Raw genomic sequence first — 23684 nt, 5'->3', positions numbered from 1 at the left:
CTATATTTCTGTTTTTGTGCCAGTACCATATTGTCTTGATTACTGTAGCTTTGTGGTATAGTCTGAAGTCAGGGAGTCTGCTTCCTCTAGCTCTGTTTTTTTCCCTCAAGATTGCTTTGGCTATTTGGGGTCTTTTGTGTCTCCATACAAATTTTAAGATTTTTTGTTCTAGTTCTGTAAAAAATGCCATTGGTAATGTGATAGGCATTGCATTGAATCTGTAGATTGTTTTGGGTAGTATAGTCATTTTCACAATATTGATTCTTCCAATCCAAGAACATGGTATATATCTCCATCTGTTTGTGTCATCTTTGATTTCTTTCATTAGTGTCTTATAGAGTCTTACCTTTTAATTACTCTGTGTGAGAAACCCTATTGACTTGCCTATATTTTTAAACAGTGCTGTAAAGATCACAGTGTGCACTGATTTAACCTCACTTTAGCTAGATCTATTTGGGTGTTTCTCAAGGCCGTTCACTTGTATAAGTGACACATTACAGTTCAACATTAGAAGACACTATATTTTATGTTAAACATCTTATAAAGATTATAATCACATTTTCATGACAACACACCTAATGCTTCAGAAGCCTTTATGTCACATCTTAACTCATTACACATTCCAAAGGAGGAAAGTGATTTTAAAAGCTTTGTATTTCTCATTATGTTTATTTTCCTATCCACTTACTAGGACTGGATCATATTTCAGAGTTTCATGAATAGTGAAGTCAGATTTCAAGGAACATCAGAGTTATGATGGCATCCTTAACTTGACATTCATAGAAAAATCTGAAATTCCATGCATGGCTTGTTTTATCCAGAACTGCACTTAATTTAAACCCAGCTCTTTATTCTTCCCTGAAGTGTCTGCTGTATTTGATATATCTTCAGTTTCCATAAGCTGTTTACACCTGCTCAATATTGAGGGCATTACATACCCAGAATATTTTAAGCCAATTTGATGACCTGATTTGAATTATGATAAAATAAAGAACAGGAAGCCAGTGGAATTTGAAAATGATGGCATTTTAGATCAGAAAGAACCATTAGAATTCACTTTATTCCCTTACCTCTCTCTCCCTAGTCCCAAAGGTAAAGCCTATGCCAAAGTTCTAGAGTTAGTTAGTGGCATAGTCAGTCCAGAACCAATGGTTTTCAATTCTTAGGTGAATGCTCTTTCCAAGTGCCATGTTGTCATGTTGCCATAGGTAAAGTAAAGGGTTATTTCTAGTTATTATGCTCTAACAAGGCTAAACTGCAATGTGCAAATAACTGACTAGTACACTAAACATAAGGATATCAGTAACCACAATTAGTATTCATTTTTTCATTGTTCTTTTGGTCAGGTGTATTTGGATTAAGACTCAGTGCTCTACTACAAATCTACAGCCTTAAAGTCCTGTAATAACGCTAGTCTCCACTGCCTATAGTTTTCCTTCAGCTACTACAATTATCCAACAGCCTATGTACTCATCAGCTGACTTTGGAAACCTGGGTAGGTGTGAACCTGCTAGAGTCCTAATTCTTTCTATTCAAAAAGTGAAGAGGCATATAATAGGTGTGTTGACCAAATTATATCCAACTAGGCTACAACCTTTAAGTCTGCAGGGAGCAGATTCTGGGCTCCCTGGAAGGTGAGCTATTTTCCATTTAAAGTGATGACTGGCTCTTCTGAAGGTGGAAAAATGGCTTCACACACCCATCTCCAATTCTTCCTTGGGCAGCGACTGGAACCAATGAAGCTCAGGAATATACATACTCTTGGCTGTGGTCCACAAACCCAGATTTCCTATGGAGAGCCTTCCTCTTATGAAGAGGAAAAAGAGATACAAACCAAAAGGGAAAAAACCAAGAAGAAAGATTGGGTCACAACCACAAAAAAAGCTGATCAAGTCAGGGCAAAGGGAATTTTATGTGGTTTAGAAGATCAGTAATATTGTTCACTGCTGGTGTTTATTGCTTTTTTTTTGTGCCAGATATGTTCTTTTATTCTAAAGCTAGTGCTCTGTGGTGTCAAATGGATAAATCAATACCGTTCCTTCTAATGTTCCTTGACTTTCCATTTTAAGAAATATTTTGAAGCCATTTCTCTCCTATAATGTATTCAACCAAACCAATGAATGTTACTATGTGACCAGGAAAGATGCATTTGTTTTGTTCAATGAAAAAAGAAAAACATCTACGGTATTTTCACATGAAACTAGATCTTACTATTCTCAGAGATAAGAGGGAGAGGGTAAAGCTAATACAGCTTTCTATAAACCAACAACACATTTCTAATAAATATACCAGGCGGGCATACATATGAATGACTAAAACCTTTTCTAATATTTGATAGTGCTCAGAAGCTTTTGAATTTTTTCTTTTGGCCTACCTTCCCAGGGGACAGTTTATAAATCTCTCAAGAAATTTAGTTTCATTTGTGTATAGATTTCCTTCTTCTTTGGCTCACAGTGTTAATAACCATATTTATTCTCTAATAACCCTTATTCTCAACACTTAGCACAAAATATAATTAGGATTTTTTTAAAAATCCAAGTCATTTTCAAAGAACAACAATCTGGAACTTGATTCTGAAATAATTGTGAAAGAACAAAATTCATACTCTAAAAGCAACTCCAAAAAAGAGCCTCTAAATTGATGATTCTTGTTTGATGCAATAAAGTTAAAGGTGAAACAGAAGTGTAATATACAGCTGTTGCAATATATTGTTTTAAAATACAGTTGGATCTTATATCTCTAGCCCTATGTCTGCATGTCTACCTACAGTTCAACCTACCATCCCAGCACAGAGGCCTATGTTGCTTAAACATATTCTGGGTACTTAATCATGTTCTTGATCACCTTCAACTCAGAGAATTTCATTTCATTGTTAGAAGATGATTTTAGTTTTTTGGTATTCCACAGATTGATTCCACTCTCACTTCTTACCATATGCTTAAAACCTTCATGATGAAAATTATGAGTAATTAGATTCATTCATGCCCACCAAAACTATTGCCTTGTTGAATAATAAGCATATTTTGGCAAGCTTTAAAAGTACTGATTTTTGCTTAAGTATTAAAATTATTTTTCCCCATGCAGTATATACTAGAAAGCTCTGCCCTAATTCCAGACTTTATAATAGATATGTGGTCACCAGCTTCTCTCCAATAGTTCTCTCTGACCATAGTCTTACATGGGATTATATAATTAGGTCAAAGGGATGTTGACTCTGCATGGCTGTAACTTTCAGTGGATTGGTAACTTCTCTTTTTAAAAGAAAACAGTCCCTATAACATTTTAAGTCTGTTTCTATTTGCTTTTCCATGAGAGATAATCTAGTATAACAGAGAATATAAAAAAATACTTTAGAAGCCTTACAATTTTATTCTTGAGAATGCTTCTTTTTAACATGGTTTAGTTATACTAACCTAAAGTGCTTAAATATGTAGAAACATCATTGTGAGTTACACCTCAATCAACTCTTCCATAAAAGTAATTTCTTTCATATCTTAAATCTATGTTTTTCATTTTATTTGCTTTTTATAGAAGAATTTAGGCCTTTAGCTTTATTGATTTTTGTCTTTTACTTGGCTATACACACTGGTATTTCTTTTGGCTTCAAATAAATTTAAAATATTTCCCAATAAAACAATTGAAAATATAGAATCACTTCCTAAGGATCTTTTCTACATAAGTCAGTTTGAAAGAATGATGAACTGATCTCATGAGGGCCTCTTTGTGTGTGTGTGTGTGTGTGTGTATACCCACTCATGCTCACTATAAGCCCAACAGCCCTATCTCTGTGACCAAGTCCTGCCTTCCATGCTAAGAGACACAACTTAAAAAAATATGTTTTTGAAGAATTATGTTCTGAGATAAGGTTCTTGGAAGACAAAATGCAAAGGCTAAGTGTAGGCACCCCTTGTTTATGGGGCAGGGAACACACTGATGGGATTTTACATTATATGCAGTTAAGGCCCAGTAGAGATTTGGACTGACCACCTCCCTCCTGTGCTTAGCTCAGAAATCAGCCAGCAGCCAGGCCCAGATTTCCTTCAGAGGGAGTTATCGGAGCTAAGTTGTTCACAATAAGATTTGGATGAGTACTGTGTGTGTGTGTGAGGGAATGGAGTCTCTGCAGCCCTCATCCCAGAACTCCCTCTTACTCACTAGGAACCAAGGAAATCCAGCTGCTTTCTTTTTAGTAGTAGTTGGTGGTGGTGGAATAATGTGGTGGCAGTAAGCAGAATTACTCCGTTGGGTCTCACCTTACTAAAAAAGTTAAACCACCCAAACATAGTTACAAGTTAACAACAATTTTGTTTCCATGACCTATTCCTGTTAGTAAGTTAAACAAGAGGTATACATATTAATGAATGCATATATAAAGGCAGAGACAAGCTCTTCAATAATACATTTTCCTATTATGGTACTGGGTACTGAAAACCAATGAGAATTATTTGACCCAAAGAATATATAACAAATATCACTCCATACTCAAAGCCAATAGATATACTGGATACACATGTAAATTTCTAAACAATAGCAGGATTTTTCACATTTACTGACATATCTTTGCTGCACACTCTTTGAAAACGTCTGAACATTTCATTAAAAGATACACTGAGTGAAGTTGCCAGATTGTCCAGGTCCAGTTCGTCAGTTAAAAAGTGATTACAGATAATATAAATTAGAATCACATCTATCTTAGATGTTTTTTTCACTTTTATGCCAAGTTAAGAGCATTGTTAGTGAATGGTATTATTGGAATTGGCTATTAGGAGTGCTGGCTACAAATTCAAAGAATACTTGATCATAATATTCATATTCATTAAGTTTCTAATCATCTCCTTTATAGGAGCTATTCAAGGATTTCTAATTGAATTTATGATCTTATACCAAAATCACATCACGAACCTCTTTATGTTTACTCATATAAGCCTAGTTATTTTACTTTTATATGTATTTTTCCATCATAGTATTTCTTTGGAACTCTGAAGAGAGATGACTTATTTAAGAAGTTAATTAACTAATGCAAAATTTACTCCTATTATCTTCATATTTAATAAAGACTTCTTATTTACGTCATCACCTTAGCAAGGACTACAGGTATTCTTTTTTTATTTTTTTATATTTTTATTACAGGTATTCTTGAATGTCAGCCTCTTATCTATTTCCCTCAGCTTTTAAACGTAATAAAGTACCTGGATTCTTTATTCAGTATTTCAGATCTCCATTCTTTCATGTCACAAAAGATAAATTCACACAACTGCACTGACAACATCACAGTTTTGAAAATGCGTCCACCCGTTTCCTTATAAATAGTTCAGTCACTTACTTTAATCCATCTACCTCTGCCCATCACTCTAATGTCAAACTTACAAGCTTAAGAATGCACTTTCTCAACTTCTAGTTGTTGTTGTTTTTTTTTCAACATCTTTATTGGAGTATAATTGCTTTACAGTGTTGTGTTAGTTTCTGCTGTATAACGAAGTGAATCAGCTATATGCATACGTGTATCCCCATATCCCCTCCCTCTTGCATCTCCCTCCCACCCTCCTTATCCCACCCCTCTAGGTGGTCACAAAGGACGGAGCTGATCTCCCTGTGCTATGCAGCTGCTTCCCACTAGCTATCTATTTTACATTTGGTAGTGTATATATGTCAATGCTACTCTCTGACTTCGTCCCAGCTTACCCTTCCCTCTCCCTGTGTCCTCAAGTCCATTCTCTACATCTGTGTCTTTATTCCTGTCCTGCCCCTAGGTTCATCAGAACCATTTTTATTTTTAGATTCCATATATATGTGTTAGCATACGGTATTTGCTTTTCTCTTTCTGACTTACTTCACTCTGTATCACAGCCTCTACGTCTATCCACTTCACTACAAATAACTCAATTTCGTTTCTTTTTATGACTGAGTAATATTCCATTGTATATATGTGCCACATCTTCTTTATCCATTCATCTGTCGGTGGACACTTAGGTTGCTTCCATATCCTGGCTATTGTAAATAGAGCTGAAATGAACATTGTGGTATATGACTCTTTTTGAAGTATGGTTTTCTCAGGGTATATGCCCAGTAGTGGGATTGCTTGGTCATATGGTAGTTTTATTTTTAGTTTTTTAAGGAACCTCCGTACTGTTCAGAGTCCAAAAGTCTATTCACTTAACTAACACACACTCACAGAGGTAGCATTTGGACTGACAAGATGTCAATCAATAAGCATTCTCATCTAGGAATGCCTGATAGTGGTGCCCTGGCATTTTTGTTTTGATGAACATTTAGTGCTAACAGTGGGAAGGGCCACCCCTCCTAAGATGTGTGTAGGTGAAAAGGGTTGGATGCTGAATTATCCATTTCACTTCTTTGTGTGTTTTCAGTATTTCGGTATAGTCATCCTTAATCCATACCTTTCACATAGTTCTGGTAGTTCAATCCCAGAAACTATATATATATACACACACACACATATACATACATACATATATACACACACACACATACATATATATATATATGTATGTATATGTATATATATACATGGTTTATTTGTTTCATTTATCTCAGCCAAGTTTTTCTTTCTTTAATATCAACCTTCCACTGCCCACATCTTTGAGTTTATTAAAGTTTAGAACAAAACTAAAACAAAAGGAACACACTCACAGATCAGAGTTTCCAGAGAGATTGGAAAGTTTCTGGAGGTCATGGAATCTACCTTGAAGGAAATTGATTTTGATCTACCTAGGATCTAGGATCTGGCTTGAAACGTCCTTGAATTGTCCTAAAGTAAATAGAAGATTCTCAAATGAGCTGAAGCAGGTACTAAAAAGTTGATTTGTGAATTTTATCATTTTACCAATTCCTCCCTTTTGAAGTAGCACCTGCTCATAATCAGGGGTTGTTGTGAATTTTTAAACGTTGTATATTAAGAAATTTGTGCCCAACACTCAACGTTATCACTTTCTCAGAGTTACAGAACATGTAACTTTACTTTCCAATACATAATTTCCTTTCCACTTGTAAGAATCCCCTGCTGCAAACCAGTGATGAGATTGGGAGTTACTGTGTAGATTCCATCTATGAAATAGCTGCTTCAGCTAATGAATTGAAATTGCATTATCTTGTCTCCCTGTGTGGAGTTCTACCCCAATTATGATTCATTCTGAAATCACCAACACCCTGGACTAGAATTAATATTTCTCCATACTAACTTGAGAAGTTAGGTTTTATAGTTTGAAAATCATGTCTCTTCTGGCTATGACATCATCATAAACCACACAACTGCAGTCACAAGCTTTTGCATTAAAACTTCCATATCTCAAATAAATTGTCTATTCCAAAAGTCCACCATTTAAAAAATCAGTGCAATTGAACTTTTCTTTTAAATTAAACAGTGAATACACAGTGAACATTTATCTGTTACCATAGGAAAAAAAAATTGCCTGTTACTCACATGGCACCGTGCGGAGGTAGAGGTTGTCACGAATGATTTGCTGAAGTTCGTGGTCCACAGAACCCTTCTGAAATCGTAAGTTGAGGTAGTGACGAAGATCCTTATCAACAATTCCTCCTAGAATAATACAGTTTCTTAATAAAGGATGTTGGAAAATATTTTAAGTATGTAATTTGATCTGTCATAAACATACTCATGAAGCCATTTAAAACATGCATTATTTCACATTGCTCTTTTGACCTTCTGAAACATTTACTGCCCATAATAATAAAAGATAACATTCACTAAGATAATAATTGTCCACCCAGTCAGTGCTCAGTGTTTTACATGCACTCTTTGTTTTTCATTTAGAATGAAGTCTTTATTACGGCAAAGGACACATGGTACTCTTGAACTGAAGTCATACTAAAATGCCATAGTGTATCTCATTGCATGGCTAAAAAGACTTTTTTTTTTTTTTACTTCCCACTCTCCCTTTCTCCCAGTCTTTCTGTCTTTTAATTTGACCATTCTAGGTATCTTATACAAGTGGAATTGTATAATACTTGCCCTTTGTGACTGGCTTATTTCACTTAGTATATCTTAAAGGTTTGAAAAGGTTTTTCAGTTATTTAAAGTTACTCTGGATTTAGATAAGTAGGGTGATAAAAAAGTTAAAAGAAAAAGAATTACAAATATTAATGCCTTACTACCTTAATAAAATGAATCAAAATAATGTATCTGCCATATAATATATGTGCAGATGTTTTTAACTACAGACAATGTTTGAAAGACTAGGTATTTTTTAATTTTATTATTATTATAGAAATAATAATTTTGAGTACATTTCTCATTATAATCTAATGAAAAAAACTGGGCTACAGGTAAGAAAATCAATACTGTGAATGTATCAAAGATTATTTTCATATTTAAAGGTAATTATATTAAATTATGAAGATTTATCTAAGGCCCTTCATATTCTTATACTTGGAGGAATGAATTATAAATCAAAATACTTATAAAAATATAAATAAGAATTTCTAAAACGCTGATCTTTTCAAACATATTAGGGTAATTGAGCCAAGACAAAGAATTAAAGATAGAGGAAATAGGATGTCTGTAATAGTTACAAAAATCATATTCTCTTCAAATCCTTTTGAATCTCAAAATTATAATTCATTATCAATTTATTTGCACCACAATGACCACATAAAATAGCCTTATGTGGGCGTGCATATATGCAACACAAACACCTTTTACACAAATAGTAAATATATTTGAAAACTATATATTGCTACATGTCTGAAGTTCCCATATTCATTGTTTCAGTTGCCTCTAATCTGCTGGCACAGCCTGAGCAAGATACCATATAAAATAGTATTTTTTTCCTTAAATCTAGAATTTTAATAAGAATTCTCCAAGAATGAACAAAACAAAAACAGTTTTTTTTGTTGTTGTCGTTTTGGTTTTTGTTTTTACATATAATCTGTGTTTTTTTTTTTAACATCTTTATTGGAGTATAATTGCTTTACAGTGGTGTGTTAGCTTCTACTTTATAACAAAGTGAATCAGTTATACATATACATATGTTCCCATATCTCTTCCCTCTTGCATCTCCCTCCTTCCCACCCTCCCTATCACACCCCTCTAGGTGGTCACAAAGCACCGAGGTGATCTCCCTGTGCTATGCGGCTGCTTCCCACTAGCTATCTATTTTACATTTGTTAGTGTGTATATGTCAATGCCACTCTCTCACTTCGTCCCAGCTTACCCTTCTCACTCCCTGTGTCCTCAAGCCCATTCTCTAGTAGGTCTGTATCTTTATTCCTGTCCTGCCCCTAGGTTCTTCATGACATTTTTTTTTTAATTCCATATATATGTGTTAGCATATGATATTTGTCTTTCTCTTTCTGACTTACTTCACTCTGTATGACAGACTCTAGGTCTATCCACCTCATTACAAATAGCTCAATTTTGTTTCTTTTTATGGCTGAGTATAGTATTTTTAACTGAACTATCAAAATTCTTACTCTCCAAAGTTTCTCATATATTTTAGTCTACAGTATCAATTTACTTTTCCATCCAATATAATATGATAGCGGAAAACAAATGATAGGAGCTTGCACATGTTATTTTCCAAATTCAAAATCATTTTTTCAAAGAAGTGGAACACTCAGAAATGAAAGTCACTTGAAACCACCATCACATATACCAACAATTACCTGTTGTTTACATCTCCAAATGCCCTGTATTTCCATGGGTCTTAGACTTACTGACATCACACTGAATTAGTTAAAAATTAGAAATCCTGAAATTCTGAAGTTTTGTTTTCCTCCCTTGGTCTTTCCCAGTCAGAACACATGCCTACCCTTGCTAATTCAATACAGCTGCAGAGCAATCACCATTCCTGACTGTTCTCAGCTGTCGTTTCTGCCGATTTCTGAGTCTACAGATCCTTCATCACCTGTACTCCACCTCTCTTCTCTTTTTCTTTCTATCTAATATGTGGGACATGCCAAGGGATGAGATGTTTTCTGGCAGCCCAAGAAAATGCTAACTATAGAACAACAGATGTAGTCTGTCCACTAAAGTAAGCTAGAATCACTCACCTAATATAACATGGATAAGCCCACATTTTGTAGTTCAAGATGATTCTTGCCCCTGAAAATACATTATCAATTTAAACCATTTCATCTACTACAAAAATACCACATTAGCCCTCTCAAAAGTTTATTTACCTAAGAAAACAACAACAACAAAAAATGACTGTCTATTCATTCAATGACTGGATATATCTTATTTGCCATGGAAAAACCTGCTGAAGCTTCTGAGAATTAATATAAACTTTCTTTCGTTAACTGAAATGAATTGCCACATTTGTTTCAGAAGGTCTTTCTTGGCCTCATATTTCACAAATACTTTATCATCCTTCACAATTTATTGTACCATTTTTCATGTAAGGCAATTTTATTTACCCACTACCTTATTATGGAAAATTCTGCTGGTTGCCTCTCCAATATTCTTTCCTCTATTTTTTTTATTTAGAACCTTGATTTAGTTTCAGGCCCAAACATTCTCAGACCCAGGACATGGATCACGGTTGTCTGAAACTGTCATACAATCTATTTCCCTACCTCCCTAGCTGCCCTTGCAGCTTCCAGCAGCTATGTCCTGGCCATTGAGACCTAACACAGAAGGAGGGTTTTCTTATTCATTGAACTAGAGTTTATATCTGATATCAAGACCCTTCTCATCCAGTCAATCTTGGCTAGACTGGGTATCCCTCTTTGGGACTTCCATGGCCCCTTTGCTCTCTAGGAGACTTGATATTCTGATCACAAAAGGAGGTGGACAAGGGAAAAATCCAACATGCTAAGGATATTGTAGTAAAGTTAGAAACAGACTGGGTTCTGGATGGCTTCACTGAGCAGTTAAAATAATATTGGCAACTACATACCTTAGGATATCTTGTTATAAGAGAAAAAGGAAATACTCATTTTCTAAAACTATTATGGTTTCTGTTTGCAACTATACATGACCCCAATCAACATATTATATGTATAGAAATGTTTTGCATACATATGTATACATATTTTATGTATATATAAATACATACTTTTAAAGGCATATTTTTCCTTAATTAGAAATTTCACTTGAAGAAGGATTAAGCAATAGCTAGTGGGCAATGGCTGAGCTGAAAAATAGAGCCTGGGTCTTAAGACTACCTGATTTCAAGTATATAAGTTAACATCTTAAAGCAAGCTAAAAAATAAAGAATGCCACATACTGAGTGTCCAGTAAATGTTAGATATAATTAAAATAAAAAATTTAATCTTCTATCTTATTTGCCATAGTTATAATTTTTGGTTTTATCATTATTGTTTGTAGAGTTTCTGCTTTGTCATTTGTTAGTAACATCTAGATTTGGTAGCTTAGAGAATATCTACATCAATCATTCTGTCAAGCATAGCACTACCAAGTTCATCATTGCATTGCATGCCTTAGCCATTGTACCCTTCAAAAAAATTCAGTGGTTCTTGCTTACTATTATATTTTAAAAATTATTGAGTTATTTTACTAAACTGTGAAAAAAATTATTTTCTTTATTTTACAAAATAAAATAGATTAAAATATATAATACCTTCTCAAATTACACATTTGCCAAAAAGAGATCTGGAAAAAATATAAAGCCTATGATTCTGCTTCTAAATAACATGTACATAATTTTCATAATCTACAGTCTGTAGACCATACTTCTTAGTCCAAAGTAGTCAACTATTTTCTCAACATGACCCCAAACAAGCTTTTCAATCTGATATCAAAGTATAACCTAAGAAGAATGCTTAGGAGAGAACTTAATCCAAACTCTTCATTTGCAAATGAAGAAAGTGAAGCTCACACAAATTATTTGGCACTGGGCTCAGAGCAAAGATGGGGTGGGGAGTGGGAGAAGAATCAGGGAGCAAATCCAATAGATTATTTGAGGAGAAAACTCTAAATGTTACCACTTAAAAATGGTGTGCATCTCTATAGTTTCTGTACTTTTCAGAAATGCTCCCAGTAGAACTGCTTTGTTCCCTCCCCTGCTTGAATGCCCAGAAAGAGGAAGCAAAGGAAGAAGTTACAGCTTGATTCAGATGGACAGAATCTCCTTGGCATATTCCTTAAGAAAAATTGTTTGTTCTAGTCATGTAGCCAAAGCCAGACAATCTTCCTAAGGTTGAGGGAGAAATACACCAGGCTCTATATTGTTTGTGCCAAGAGTCTGATTGCTAATAGCTGGCGAGAGTAGTCCCATCCCCCATTTGTGGGCATAACCATTGGCTCAAATTTTCCTATCTCTTGAGTCAACTGTTTCTCATATCAATATGCACCTTAAAAACTTGTAAACTGGGGAGAGTAATTCACTGATTGGTATGGTGCTGGGTGTGTATGAAAATGAAGATGGAGGTGAGCAGCAAGCCAAAGCCTGGTTCATTCTGATGTAATTTATTCATCCTGTGCTTTAGCCAAATGAAGCTATTCTAACATTCTACTGACCCTACTTATTCTTCCTTCTCTATACCTCATTTTTTTTTTTTCCATTGCACTCCATAAAGTTCTGAGGTGGGCATTTGATTTTTGTTTGTTTGTTTGTGCTTTATTTTTTTCACCCATATTTATGCTTTATCTTATGACACCTTCTTTTGGTAACAGTACCCTGATTTCCCTTTTCAAGTCACTGTATCTCTCTCATTCTATATAAATGTAGTCAGACGTTTAGTCAGTTTTCCCTGTTCTCTCTTATCCAATTAAAGTTTCTTTTCCAGGAGTTGTCTTTATAAGTGGAGTTACCCAAGGATGTGCATGCATCCTGAAAGTAGCACCCTGAAAAATCTACCCATCACTTTTGCTTCCTGGACATACAGAATTGCCCCTTTCCGTGTTTTTCTAGCCAATTTCTTCAACTTCCCCTTTGTTGTTTTCAACTAAAAAACATCACAGATAAGAAAGCCCTCCCTTTGATACTACCAGTGGAATTCATATCCATCCTTCAACTTAAAATTATCCTCCCCTTGGCCTTCCTTGTGATCTTTTGGCCAGAAGTCTTCTCCCTTCTCTGAACTTCCATGTCCTGGTTACCTTTCTTAAATACCTGTACATTCTAACAGGCCATATAGTAACTAGTGGATCTACTTTAAGTTATGTATTAAACTGTAAGCTCCCCAGGACAGGGAATTTCCTAATCATTTTATATCTTCTTCCCTCTCCTCACTTCAATCTCTAAAGCAGTGCCTTCTTAATATAAGCGGCCCTGGAATGTTTGCTGAATAAATAAATCACAAATGCTATAGTGGAGAGAATGCTAGATTACAGATTTGGAAACTGAGTTTTTTTCTTTCTTTTTTTTTTTTTTTACAGGCTCCTGACGTGCAGGCTCAGCGGCCATGGCTCACGGGCCCAGCCACTCCATGGCATGTGGGATCCTCCCGGACCGGGGCACGAACCCGAGTCCCCTGCATTGGCAGGTGGACTCTTAACCACTGCGCCACCAGGGAAGCTCAAAAACTCTGTTTTAATTACCACTCCAACACATTCATTGAGTGGTCTTGCAAAAATCATTTAATCTTTTCTGGGTCTCATTTTTCTTACCTGTAAAAGGTGGTTCTGTTTGTGTTGCTATAACAGAATACCATTAGACTGGGTGCCTTAAACAACAAATATCTATTTCTCACAGTTCAGAGACCTGAGAAGTCCACGATCAAACAGCTGGTAGATTGGGTGCCTGATGAGGGTACTCTTCCTGGTCTGCAGGTGGCCATCTTCTCCTTGTATCCCCTACGGCTGAGAGAGAAATCATCTCTCTAGCGTTTCTTCTTATAAGGGTACATATCCCATTCATGAGAGTTCCACCCTTATGACCTAACTACTTCCCAAAGGCCCAACTTCCTAAGACTTTCACAATGGGGGAGTTAGGATTTCAACATGTGACCTTTGTAGGGGACAAAAACATTCAACCATAACAATATTTGTAGAACCAAATAAGGTCTCTGCTAGATCTAAATTCTCTATTTCCATATAAACTATTTACTAAAAATTTCTTACAGTTTGGAGTTTTTTTGGTAATCAGACAACCAAATTATTTTATCGTTAGTTATAATTACAGATCACAAGTTAGTTATAGCCCATAGGAAATAAAGGCATGGAAAACACTAATTTAAAAAGCTATCTGAACCCCAATGTTCACAGCAGATTATTTACAATTGCCAAGATATGGAAGTAACCTAAGTATCCACCAGCAGACGAATGGATAAAGAAGATATGGGGTGTGTGTGTGTGTGTACCTACATTATATATGTATAAAATGTATGTATAAAATGTAATACTACTCAGCCATTAAAAAAATGAAATTTTGCCATTTGCAGCAACATGGATGGAATTGGAGGGCATTTTGCTAAGTGAAATAAGTAAGGCAGAGAAAAACAAATACTGTATGATGTCACTTATATGTGGAATCTAAAAAATACAAGAAACTAGTGATTATAACAAAAAAAGCAGACTCAAAGATATAGAGAACAAACTAATGGTTACCAGTGGGGAGGGGCAATACAGGGGTATGGGATTAAGTGGTACAAACTACTAGATATAAAATAAACTACAAGGATATATTGTACCACATGGGGAATATAGCCAATATTTTATAATAACTATAAATGGAGTATAACATTTAAAAATTTTGAATCACTATATTATATACCTGTAACTTATATAATATGGTACATCAAGTATACTTCAATTAAAAAAAGAAAAACAGGGCTTCCCTGCTGGCGTAGTGGTTGAGAGTCCGTCTGCCGATGCAGGGGACACAGGTTCGTGGCCCGGTCTGGGAAGATCCCACATGCCGTGAGCCATGGCCGCTGAGCCTGCGCGTCCGGAGCCTGTGCTCCGCAACGGGAGAGGCCACAACAGTGAGAGGCCTGCATACCGCAAAAAAAAAAAAAAAAAAAAAAAAAAAAAAAAAAATACAGCCATGGATAATCTCCCTTTGATATTGTTTTTTTTTTTATCATCTGAATTGTCTAGGAAGCTAACATCATCAACAGGAAATTGATTTCATACATTGTCATTGTCAAAAAAGTAGTAAAGTAATCAAGCAAAGCAGTGTGTAAGGAATCGGAAGAAGGGGAAGATCTATCCATTTGCCTTAAGATATGCATTAAGAATAGGGCATTTCCTACTGATTCTTTTGACTCACCTAACTCTTAAATATTAGATGTTCATTATAAAAAGCAGGATTCAGCTAATTAAAAAAAAGATATAAGACCAAAAGTGAATCTGACCTGAATTCAATTCATTTTTTTAAACCAGAGATTATACTACTGTAAGTTAAAAAAAACCCAATCTATTACAATAGTTATGAGTGGGTTTGAACTCACTGAAGGTTAATAAACCACAAAGCTCTAAAGTTTCTACATAAAATTACTAAGGTCAAAAAAATAAACTATTGTCCAAAATAGCTACATAATTTAGCAGGCAATTTTTTATTTTTTACGGTCTTAGTTTACTGTCTTTTAAACTTTATTCCAAAGTTTAAATGTAATTTAAAAAAAAATGCAGCAATAAAATATCACAATTGTTTTTGTTCTTAGAAAACCCAATTTAATAACTCACCCACAGGGGTTTCCCTGGTGGCACAGTGGTTGAGAACCTGCCTGCCAATGCAGGGGACACAGGTTCGAGCCCTGGTCTGGGACGATCCCACATGCCGAGGAGCACCTAGGCCTGTCAGCCACAACTACTGAGCCTGCGCGTCTGGAGCCTGTGCTCCTCAACGAGAGGCTGCGATAGTGAGAGGCCCGCACACCGCTATGGAGTGGCCCCCGTTTGCCACAACTAGAGAAGGCCCTCACGCAGAAATGAAAACCCAACACAGCCAAAACTAAATAAATAATTAAATAATTTAAAAAAATAAAAAGAATTCACCCACATTAATTTTATTTTTTTAATTTATTTATTTTATTTACTTTATTTTTGGCTGTGTTGGGTCTTCGTTCCTGTGCACAGGCTTTCTCTAGTAGTGGTGAGTGGGGGCTATTCTTTGTTGCTGTGCAAGGGCTTCTTATTGCAGTGGCTTCTCTTTGTTTCAGAGCATGGGCTCTAGGTGCCCGGGCTTCAGTAGTTGTGGCATGCAGGATCAGTAGTTGTGGCTTTCAGGCTCAGTAGTTCTGGTTCATGGGCTTAGTTGCTCCACGGCATGTGGTATCTTCCTGGACCAGGGCTCAAACCTGTGTCCCCTGCATTGGCAGGCAGATTCTTAACCACCACACCACCAGGGAAGCCCTACCCACATTAATTTTAAAAAGCACAAATTAAACTGCTCATATGAGGTACATATTCATTTATAAAACTAAAAGTGAACACGTGAACAGTATTTGAAAAATGAATATTTGAGCTTATTTTGTTTTATATTAGTAAGCTATTATCCCCAAGTCAGCTAAAAATTATATATATAATTTAAATTATATTTTTAAATAGGTGATAATATGAATAAAATTGATGGAGAATTAGCAGGATCAGATCTGTAAATATTTGACATTATTTCATGTTTTAAGAACTAAAAGCAAGGTGAGTCCTCTCATTTTATTTTTTTCTAACCTGCTGCAACTTAAAACTCCCAGGTGACCTGGTACAATAGATGGTCCACTCCAAATGTCTTTATGCTGAAAAGTACCATGACATAAACACATTGCCCAAATTGACTTAAAAATAAACCACAATTTTATTTGTGAGCCCATTTTATGATAATACATTTAAACATATTCCTTTCAAGTCACTCCAAAGAACAGACTAATATATCTTCCATAGGTTGTGTGAGGATGGATCACTTCTTTTTTTTTTTTTTGGACGGATCATTTCTAATGAAGTTAAAACAATTCTAGGCACATGATTTGAACTGTTACATGGCTAATTTCCAATAATGAAGAATGTGTTCTGAAAGTTTATTTTGGAGTGCAGACTGGTTTACCCCATAGAAATAATGTTGCATATTATATCTTTGGCCCACCTATAAGTCTTTTAAGTTAATTAGGCACCAGAGGTATATTATTCACAATATGCTAGAAACATGTTGTCATACATTGCAATGTATAACAATGTTTCCTGGGAGGTGGGAGCAGAGGAGTAATGGCTGAAGTTCCAACTTAGGCTGACAGGTTCTTAAAAACTCAAAACCTGGGCTTCCCTGGTGGTGCAGTGGTTGGGCGTCCACCTGCCGATGCAGGGGACATGGGTTTGTGCCCCGGTCCGGGAAGATCCCACATGCTGTGGAACGGCTGGGCCCGTGAGCCATGGCCGCTAAGCCTGCACGTCCGGAGCCTGTGCTCCACAACGGGAGAGGCCACAACAGTGAGAGGCCCGTGTATCGCAAAAAAAAAAAAAAAAAAAAAAAAAAAAATCTCAAAACACTCCTTTCACAAGGAGAGTTAGATGGAACACTCCCAACTCCAATACCCTGGTGGGAATTCTTGCTGTTACTGTCAAAGATTCCTTAGTGCAAGGATGGGTTAGGAGTGAGCAGAAGAGTAGCAGACAATTGGGAGATAAATTATTTATGCTCTTGTACAGAGGGTTATGGGACAATGAACATCTTGTTAATATATCTTCTTATAGCTCTCCTCAACCCAAACTCTCTTTTTCTTAGGAGGGCCTCAGTCCTAGTTTATTCTGAAGTCCTGCCTGTCTCAGTTTATACTGCCATCAGCCATTTGGTCTGATTTCACTATAAAACGGGCTGAAATTTCTTTGCCATTTAGAAGCAAGTACAAAAATCACTTTGAGATTTCCCTGGCATTAAAAAAATCTGAAACGCCTTTCCCCACAGAATGTGTAAGCCCTAAACCCTTTTATCTATTCCCCACCCCTGGCTCCAATACATAAAAACATATAGACCTTGTAGGAAAGACAAGGGCAGGGGTTAATAGTGAAAAACTGAGTATTACAAAAGCTGGAATGTATCTTCAAATTTCAGAAGAAATCTAGGTTCACATAAGTCACTTCAGATATGTCATTCAAGGAACAGGATATGTGTGTGCATGCACACATGGGTGCCTGTGTGTTAGAGGAGTTGAAGTGGGTGGGCGATGAGGAGGAAGAAAATAGCCGTTGGGGGCTATTACAGTGATGGTGGAGAAAGGACCAGGGAAGATCTCTTCATCATTCTTATGTTTCTGGGTTGTAACTACTCCCATCTCTGAAAGGCAGGGCCCTGATCTGACCCAGGAGAGAAATGAAAAGCAGAAATTAGGTTTAAGAGACTGAACTCACACTATATGTGAGACTGCAGTGGAAAGGGAAGTGGGGAGGGAAACCTTCATGCGTTGGAAGTTGGAAAAGAAAGCTATGCCTGTTGCCAAGTGGCTAAGTGTGCTATGCTCCCAAGTGATTGGAAGGGGAGTATATGAGTCAAGCAGGAAGGAGTCAAGGACCCTGAAAGTGAATTATATTCTAATGGACTTTCACTGAATTATAAAACTCTGGCTATTTATACACTTGCCAGATATAGTGCTATAGACTAGTAAACTCAATTATCTAGACCTGAAGGCAATAAATTAAAATTTCCTAAATATTCATTTTTAGATTTCTGTGGCTGTTATCACCTCTAGAAATATAGGGAAGACTGAGCCAAGAACAGGAAAGAAGAAAAAATATACATTTAACCAAAGGCATTCTTAATTGCCTTCTGTCCATAGTACATATAAAATTACATCTAAAATTATATATGATTTTTGAACTGATAAAAGTGTATTTAGACGTTGCCATCTTCAACAACCACAGCTCATCCCTTAAAATTGTCTCCAATGAAAGCCTACTAAAAATATCTTTTTGAAGTAAACTTTCATTTTTACTGAACTATTACTATTTGTTCTTAACAAATTTTATGAACATGTTTTGCGACTATTTACCTAGGAATACATTTTGAAATCAAGAAAAAATTAGATGTTACAAACTTCATTAGAAATGAATTTTTACTTCAGTTAGGGGAAGGATGACAGCAGAGAGGAGAATAAGAATAAATCTGAAAAGGGATAAGAAACACACACACACACACACACACACGGTGCATGGTTTCACATTTTGGGACGGTGTTCAAGTGGTAATTGTGTTGAAGGGAGCTGAAGGTTAACTACTTCCTGTGGGCAGGCCCAAGAAATAAAAAAGATTTTTATGCTGCCCAATGTCTAACTTTATCACAGAGCATTACTATTATATTATGAAAATTGGTGGATAGGAGGAACAAATTTTGCTAATCTTCATTTATGACAAACTTCATTTTCCTGCCTAATACAATTTTTATTCTTTAAAGCCTAGCACAGTGACTTATAATTGCTTGGAATTCAATAAATATTAGTTGAATTACATTCCTAATCAATTGATGACAAACAATTTTCCCAATAATGATAGATATTTCAAATACATGAATGCACCAATAGTCAGTGTGATTTAATAAAAGTTCAGAAATGTTCCCTGTCATAAAAGAGGGTTCTGCCATTCCTATATATTTCTTTTTTACACTGATACTATGAGCTCTTTGCTAGTTCATGAAAGTGTTTTTTTTTTTTTTTTTTTTTTTGCAGTACGTGGGCCTCTCACTGTTGTGGCCTCTCCCGTTGCGGAGCACAGGCTCCGGACGCGCAGGCTCAGCGGCCATGGCTCACGGGCCCAGCCGCTCCGCGGCATGTGGGATCTTCCCAGACCGGGGCACGAACCCGTGTCCCCTGCATCAGCAGGCAGACTCTCAACCACTGCGCCACCAGGGAAGCCCCGAAAGTGGTTTTTATATCATTAACCCTGTAGTGTAAAAATCTCATTTGAATGAAATTTTACTTTCTTTTCTCAAATAATCACCTTCATACTCCAACAGAGATAATTTTGTTCTCAAAAGTATGTATAAGAAAACATAAATAGGACTTCCCTGGTGGCACAGTGGTTAAGAATCTGCCTGCCAATGCAGGGGACACAGGTTTTATCCCTGGTTGGGGAAGATCCCACATGCCACAGAGCAACAAAGCCCATGCACTGCAACTACTGAGGCTGTGCTCTAGAGGCCGCAAGCCACAACTACTGAGCCCACATGCTACAACTATTGAAGCCTGCGTGCCTAGAGCCCATGCTCCGCAACAAGAGAAGCCACCGCAATGAGAAGCCTGCGCACCACAATGAAGAGTAGACCCTGCTTGCTGCAACTAGAGAAAGCCCGTAATGAGGTCCACAGTAATGAGGACCCAATACAGCCAAAAATAAATAAATAAATTTATATAAAAAAAAAGAAAACATAAATATTATATTTTTAAATAGTCTGTTTATTTTATGTTTTTGGAAGTATATGTCCAAAAATTCTTAATATTTTCTGGGGTAGCATCACCATTGATTGCCCCAGTCATGTGTTTTTATTATATACTACTTAAAATCATTTTATAGCAAAGAAAAATAATGTTTTTTAAGTCTCCCTTCTGCATAATAATTTTTACAAAATAGTATAATGATTTCGAATTTCTGACAATACTTTTAAAGGTAATATCTAATTGCTGACTCTTGGAAAATCTGGAGAAATGCCTGAAATTTCATTACTCTAAAATAAACTACCAACAGACCTGGGAATCATCTTGTTTTAATAAAATCTACATAGCAATTATTATTTTTTTTTAAATTTATTTATTTTTGACTGCTTTGGGTCTTCATTGCTGCACACGGGTTTTCTCTGGTTGCAGTGAGTGGGGGCTACTCTTTGTTGCGCTGTGCAGGCTTCTCATTATGGTGGCTTCTCTTGTTGCGGAACACAGGCTCTAGCCACGCGGGTTTCAGTAGTTGTGGCTCACGGGGTTAGCTGCTCCATGGCATGTGGGATCTTCCCCGACCAGGGATCGAGCCTGTGTCCCCTGCACTGGCAGGTGGATTCTTAACCACTGCGCCACCTGGGAAGTCCCACCAATTATTAATTTTGTTAAGTAATTATAAAAATATTTGAAATAATAAGGAATGCAGCTGATTTCAGGGATGATTTACTAAACATGGGGTTTATATTTGATAGAAAATACCATTTTAAATAAAGACTCTCCAATGTGCAGTCTTCATTAATTTTGTAGATATCATTATACTTGATTACTTGAAATATTTATTTTCTTTTGATTCTAGCTTCAAGCCAGGGAATTCTGTTTTATAGTGAGAGAGGATATCATTTGAAAACTGATTTTTAATTCAAATTCTTCAGTGTAAGATACAAAATGTGAGGTCTAGAGTAGTAAAATTAGGTTATTTAAAGTTTCATTCACTCAACGTTAATTAACTACAATAATACTATTAACCTTTGTGTGTAGAATATTATTTATTTCAAAGATTTTTAATATTTATTACTGTATTTGTCCAACATGAGAACGGTAAATGGTAAATGTGGTAGTGTTTTAAATTAAAAATGATTAAATCAGTTCAGAGGTTAATTGGCTTGGCCAAACTCACACAACAGAGCTGCAAGGTTTACTCAGATCTACTGATTTTGTGCTGAGCAATTTCTCTGCCATGCTAGAAATAAGCAACTAAAAGGGAGGAGAGGGCTGGGCACATAAGAAAGCATATCTCCAAAGGAGATGTATCAGAGTTACCTGGTTATTTTGCCCATGAAACATGAGGCAGCCTATCAAACACCTCAGAGGATGAGCCACTGCTGCTGAGAGGAGTGTGTCACATCCTCCATGGTACTGGACCCAAAGAAAGCCTTGAAGCCTTGCTTCAGGTTCAGGCTCTCGCATGCAAAATGCTGAGCTTAATTCCTGAGAAAACTAAACATGAGTAGACAGGAGTTGGTGACTGAAATGCATTTGTTTTGGCCAAGGAAGAATAAAAGATTTCACCGAGATTCCCAGCTGAGTGACTGAGAAATCGTTGACAACACTGGCAGAGATTGGACTGTTGGAACAAGAAGGCCTTTTGTTTTGTTTTTAAGGATGTGGCAACCTGACTACCTGTAATCAGTTACATGATGGATGGATGAACAAAAAAAGAAGATAACAGGAGAAAGAATCTACTGTATCAATGTGAGTGGTATTATCAAGGCATATCCCTCTCAAACAATTGATCTTACATTCCTCTTAAAATCAAGGGATAATGAGGAAATTAGAACAGAAATCCCAGAATTCTCCTTGGGCATAGAGTTCTCCAAAATCTATTTTAGGATAATGATTTTTAATTTATATCACTTAGATTATTTATATACAACACTGAAGGATAATTTGGATGCAGATATTATAGTCATAAGTCCATGATAAAACTGCAAAAGCCTGGAATACTGATATAAAACTTGTCACTTATTACCTTCACAAGTGGCTCTCAGAAACCGAATGGCAATTAATCACTACCATTCTTTCTGAACACCTATCATCTTATCAGCCTGTTAAGAGATACAAATAGCTATCATGTTCTTCATGAGAATGACACAAATCACCAAGAAGCTGAAACAAACCTATCCTTCACCCTAAATATGTTCAGAATTACCTTCTCTTTGCCTGTTTCACTTTGTTAACACTTCTGCTCACATATTACTCTTCACCCTATTTAAACTTGCTCATCTCCCACCTTATCTCCATCATTTACTATTGTCCGACTCCAGCTGTTTACACAACAGTTACCACTATGTAAAATTATATGACATATTTTCTTGTTTAATTCTTTATTATCTAAGTTGTTCCTTAGAATATAAGTTCCACAAGAGAGCCGAGTGTAACACTTAGTAAGTATTCAACTGGTATTTGCTCAATGAAAAATAAAATGGATGCAAATAAAAAGTATTTTTAGAGAGACTATAAATCAGTAATAGCACAACACCATAGTAAGATCCCATTATGTCTCAAAAATGCCTAATTTTTCTACATTAAATGTTTAACAGGCTCTGTGATTTATTTATATTAAGAGCTCAATTAACATCCACAACCATGAAGGGCAATTAGCAAGTTTTATAAATTATGCCAACTCTTTATATTTCAGCCACAGTGGTTAATTAGTGGCATCTTGAGGTCGTTTTATATCTTAATTAAAGATGGCTATATAAAAAATGTTCACTAAATTTGGCCTCCTGATATAAAATGCATATTTAGTTTATTCTATTAATAATAAAAATATCCCATAAACAAAGCATATTGTTTGTAAGAAAAAGTTTCTTTGAAGTTAAAGTATATGATTTGTGAGTGTATATTTTTATTTCCTGCTGTAAAAATTGATTTAGATCTGTCATACAAAATTTCATCTTTAACAATCATCATATGGAAAAAATCATCAAACATAAAATGAAAATGATCCTTCCTATCTTCAAGATATTCACACAAGGTATGAAACTGTACAAAGCGTTAACTGTGCAGCACACTATCATGTTACAAGAACGTATCAGAAAACAATGGCACCAATTCTAATGCATCATTTTAGCCCTCAGATGAAGTTTTTAAGTAAAGTTTCATTTTAAGTAAAAATGAGACATTTTAACCCAGTGAATCATAATGAGGAAAAATGGATGCCAAATGCAATTATTTTTAGTGTGTAATTTGTCATGCTTTAACAGTATTTGCTAAACAAATATTCTCTACCATTCCCTTGATTTTTTTCTTAACATCTTTATTGGAGGATAATTGTTTTACAATGGTGTGTTAGTTTCTGCTTTATAACAAAGTGAATCAGTTATACATATACATATGTCCCCATATCTCTTCCCTCTTGCGTCTCCCTCCCTCCCACCCTCACTATC

At 35.9% G+C, this 23684-nt stretch overlaps 1 protein-coding gene across 3 annotated transcripts in view; it reads right to left on the bottom strand.

Annotated features, from left to right (window-relative positions):
- Positions 1-23684, bottom strand: part of MAGI2 (membrane associated guanylate kinase, WW and PDZ domain containing 2) — a gene marked incomplete at both ends in the record, with an annotated part of 1325315 nt that overhangs the window by 934838 nt on the left and 366793 nt on the right. For all 3 annotated transcript variants that reach the window (XM_079710838.1, XM_079710839.1, XM_079710840.1), the window contains one exon: positions 7442-7558. In XM_079710838.1, the coding sequence (XP_079566964.1) occupies positions 7442-7558 (117 nt within the window). The remainder of the gene's footprint in view (positions 1-7441; positions 7559-23684) is intronic.

This window comes from Hyperoodon ampullatus, assembly GCF_949752795.1.
Source record: "Hyperoodon ampullatus genome assembly, chromosome: 9".
NCBI lineage: Eukaryota > Metazoa > Chordata > Mammalia > Artiodactyla > Ziphiidae > Hyperoodon > Hyperoodon ampullatus.
The sequence above is the reverse complement of the archived record's forward strand: the minus strand, read 5'-3'. Positions and strand labels throughout refer to the sequence as shown.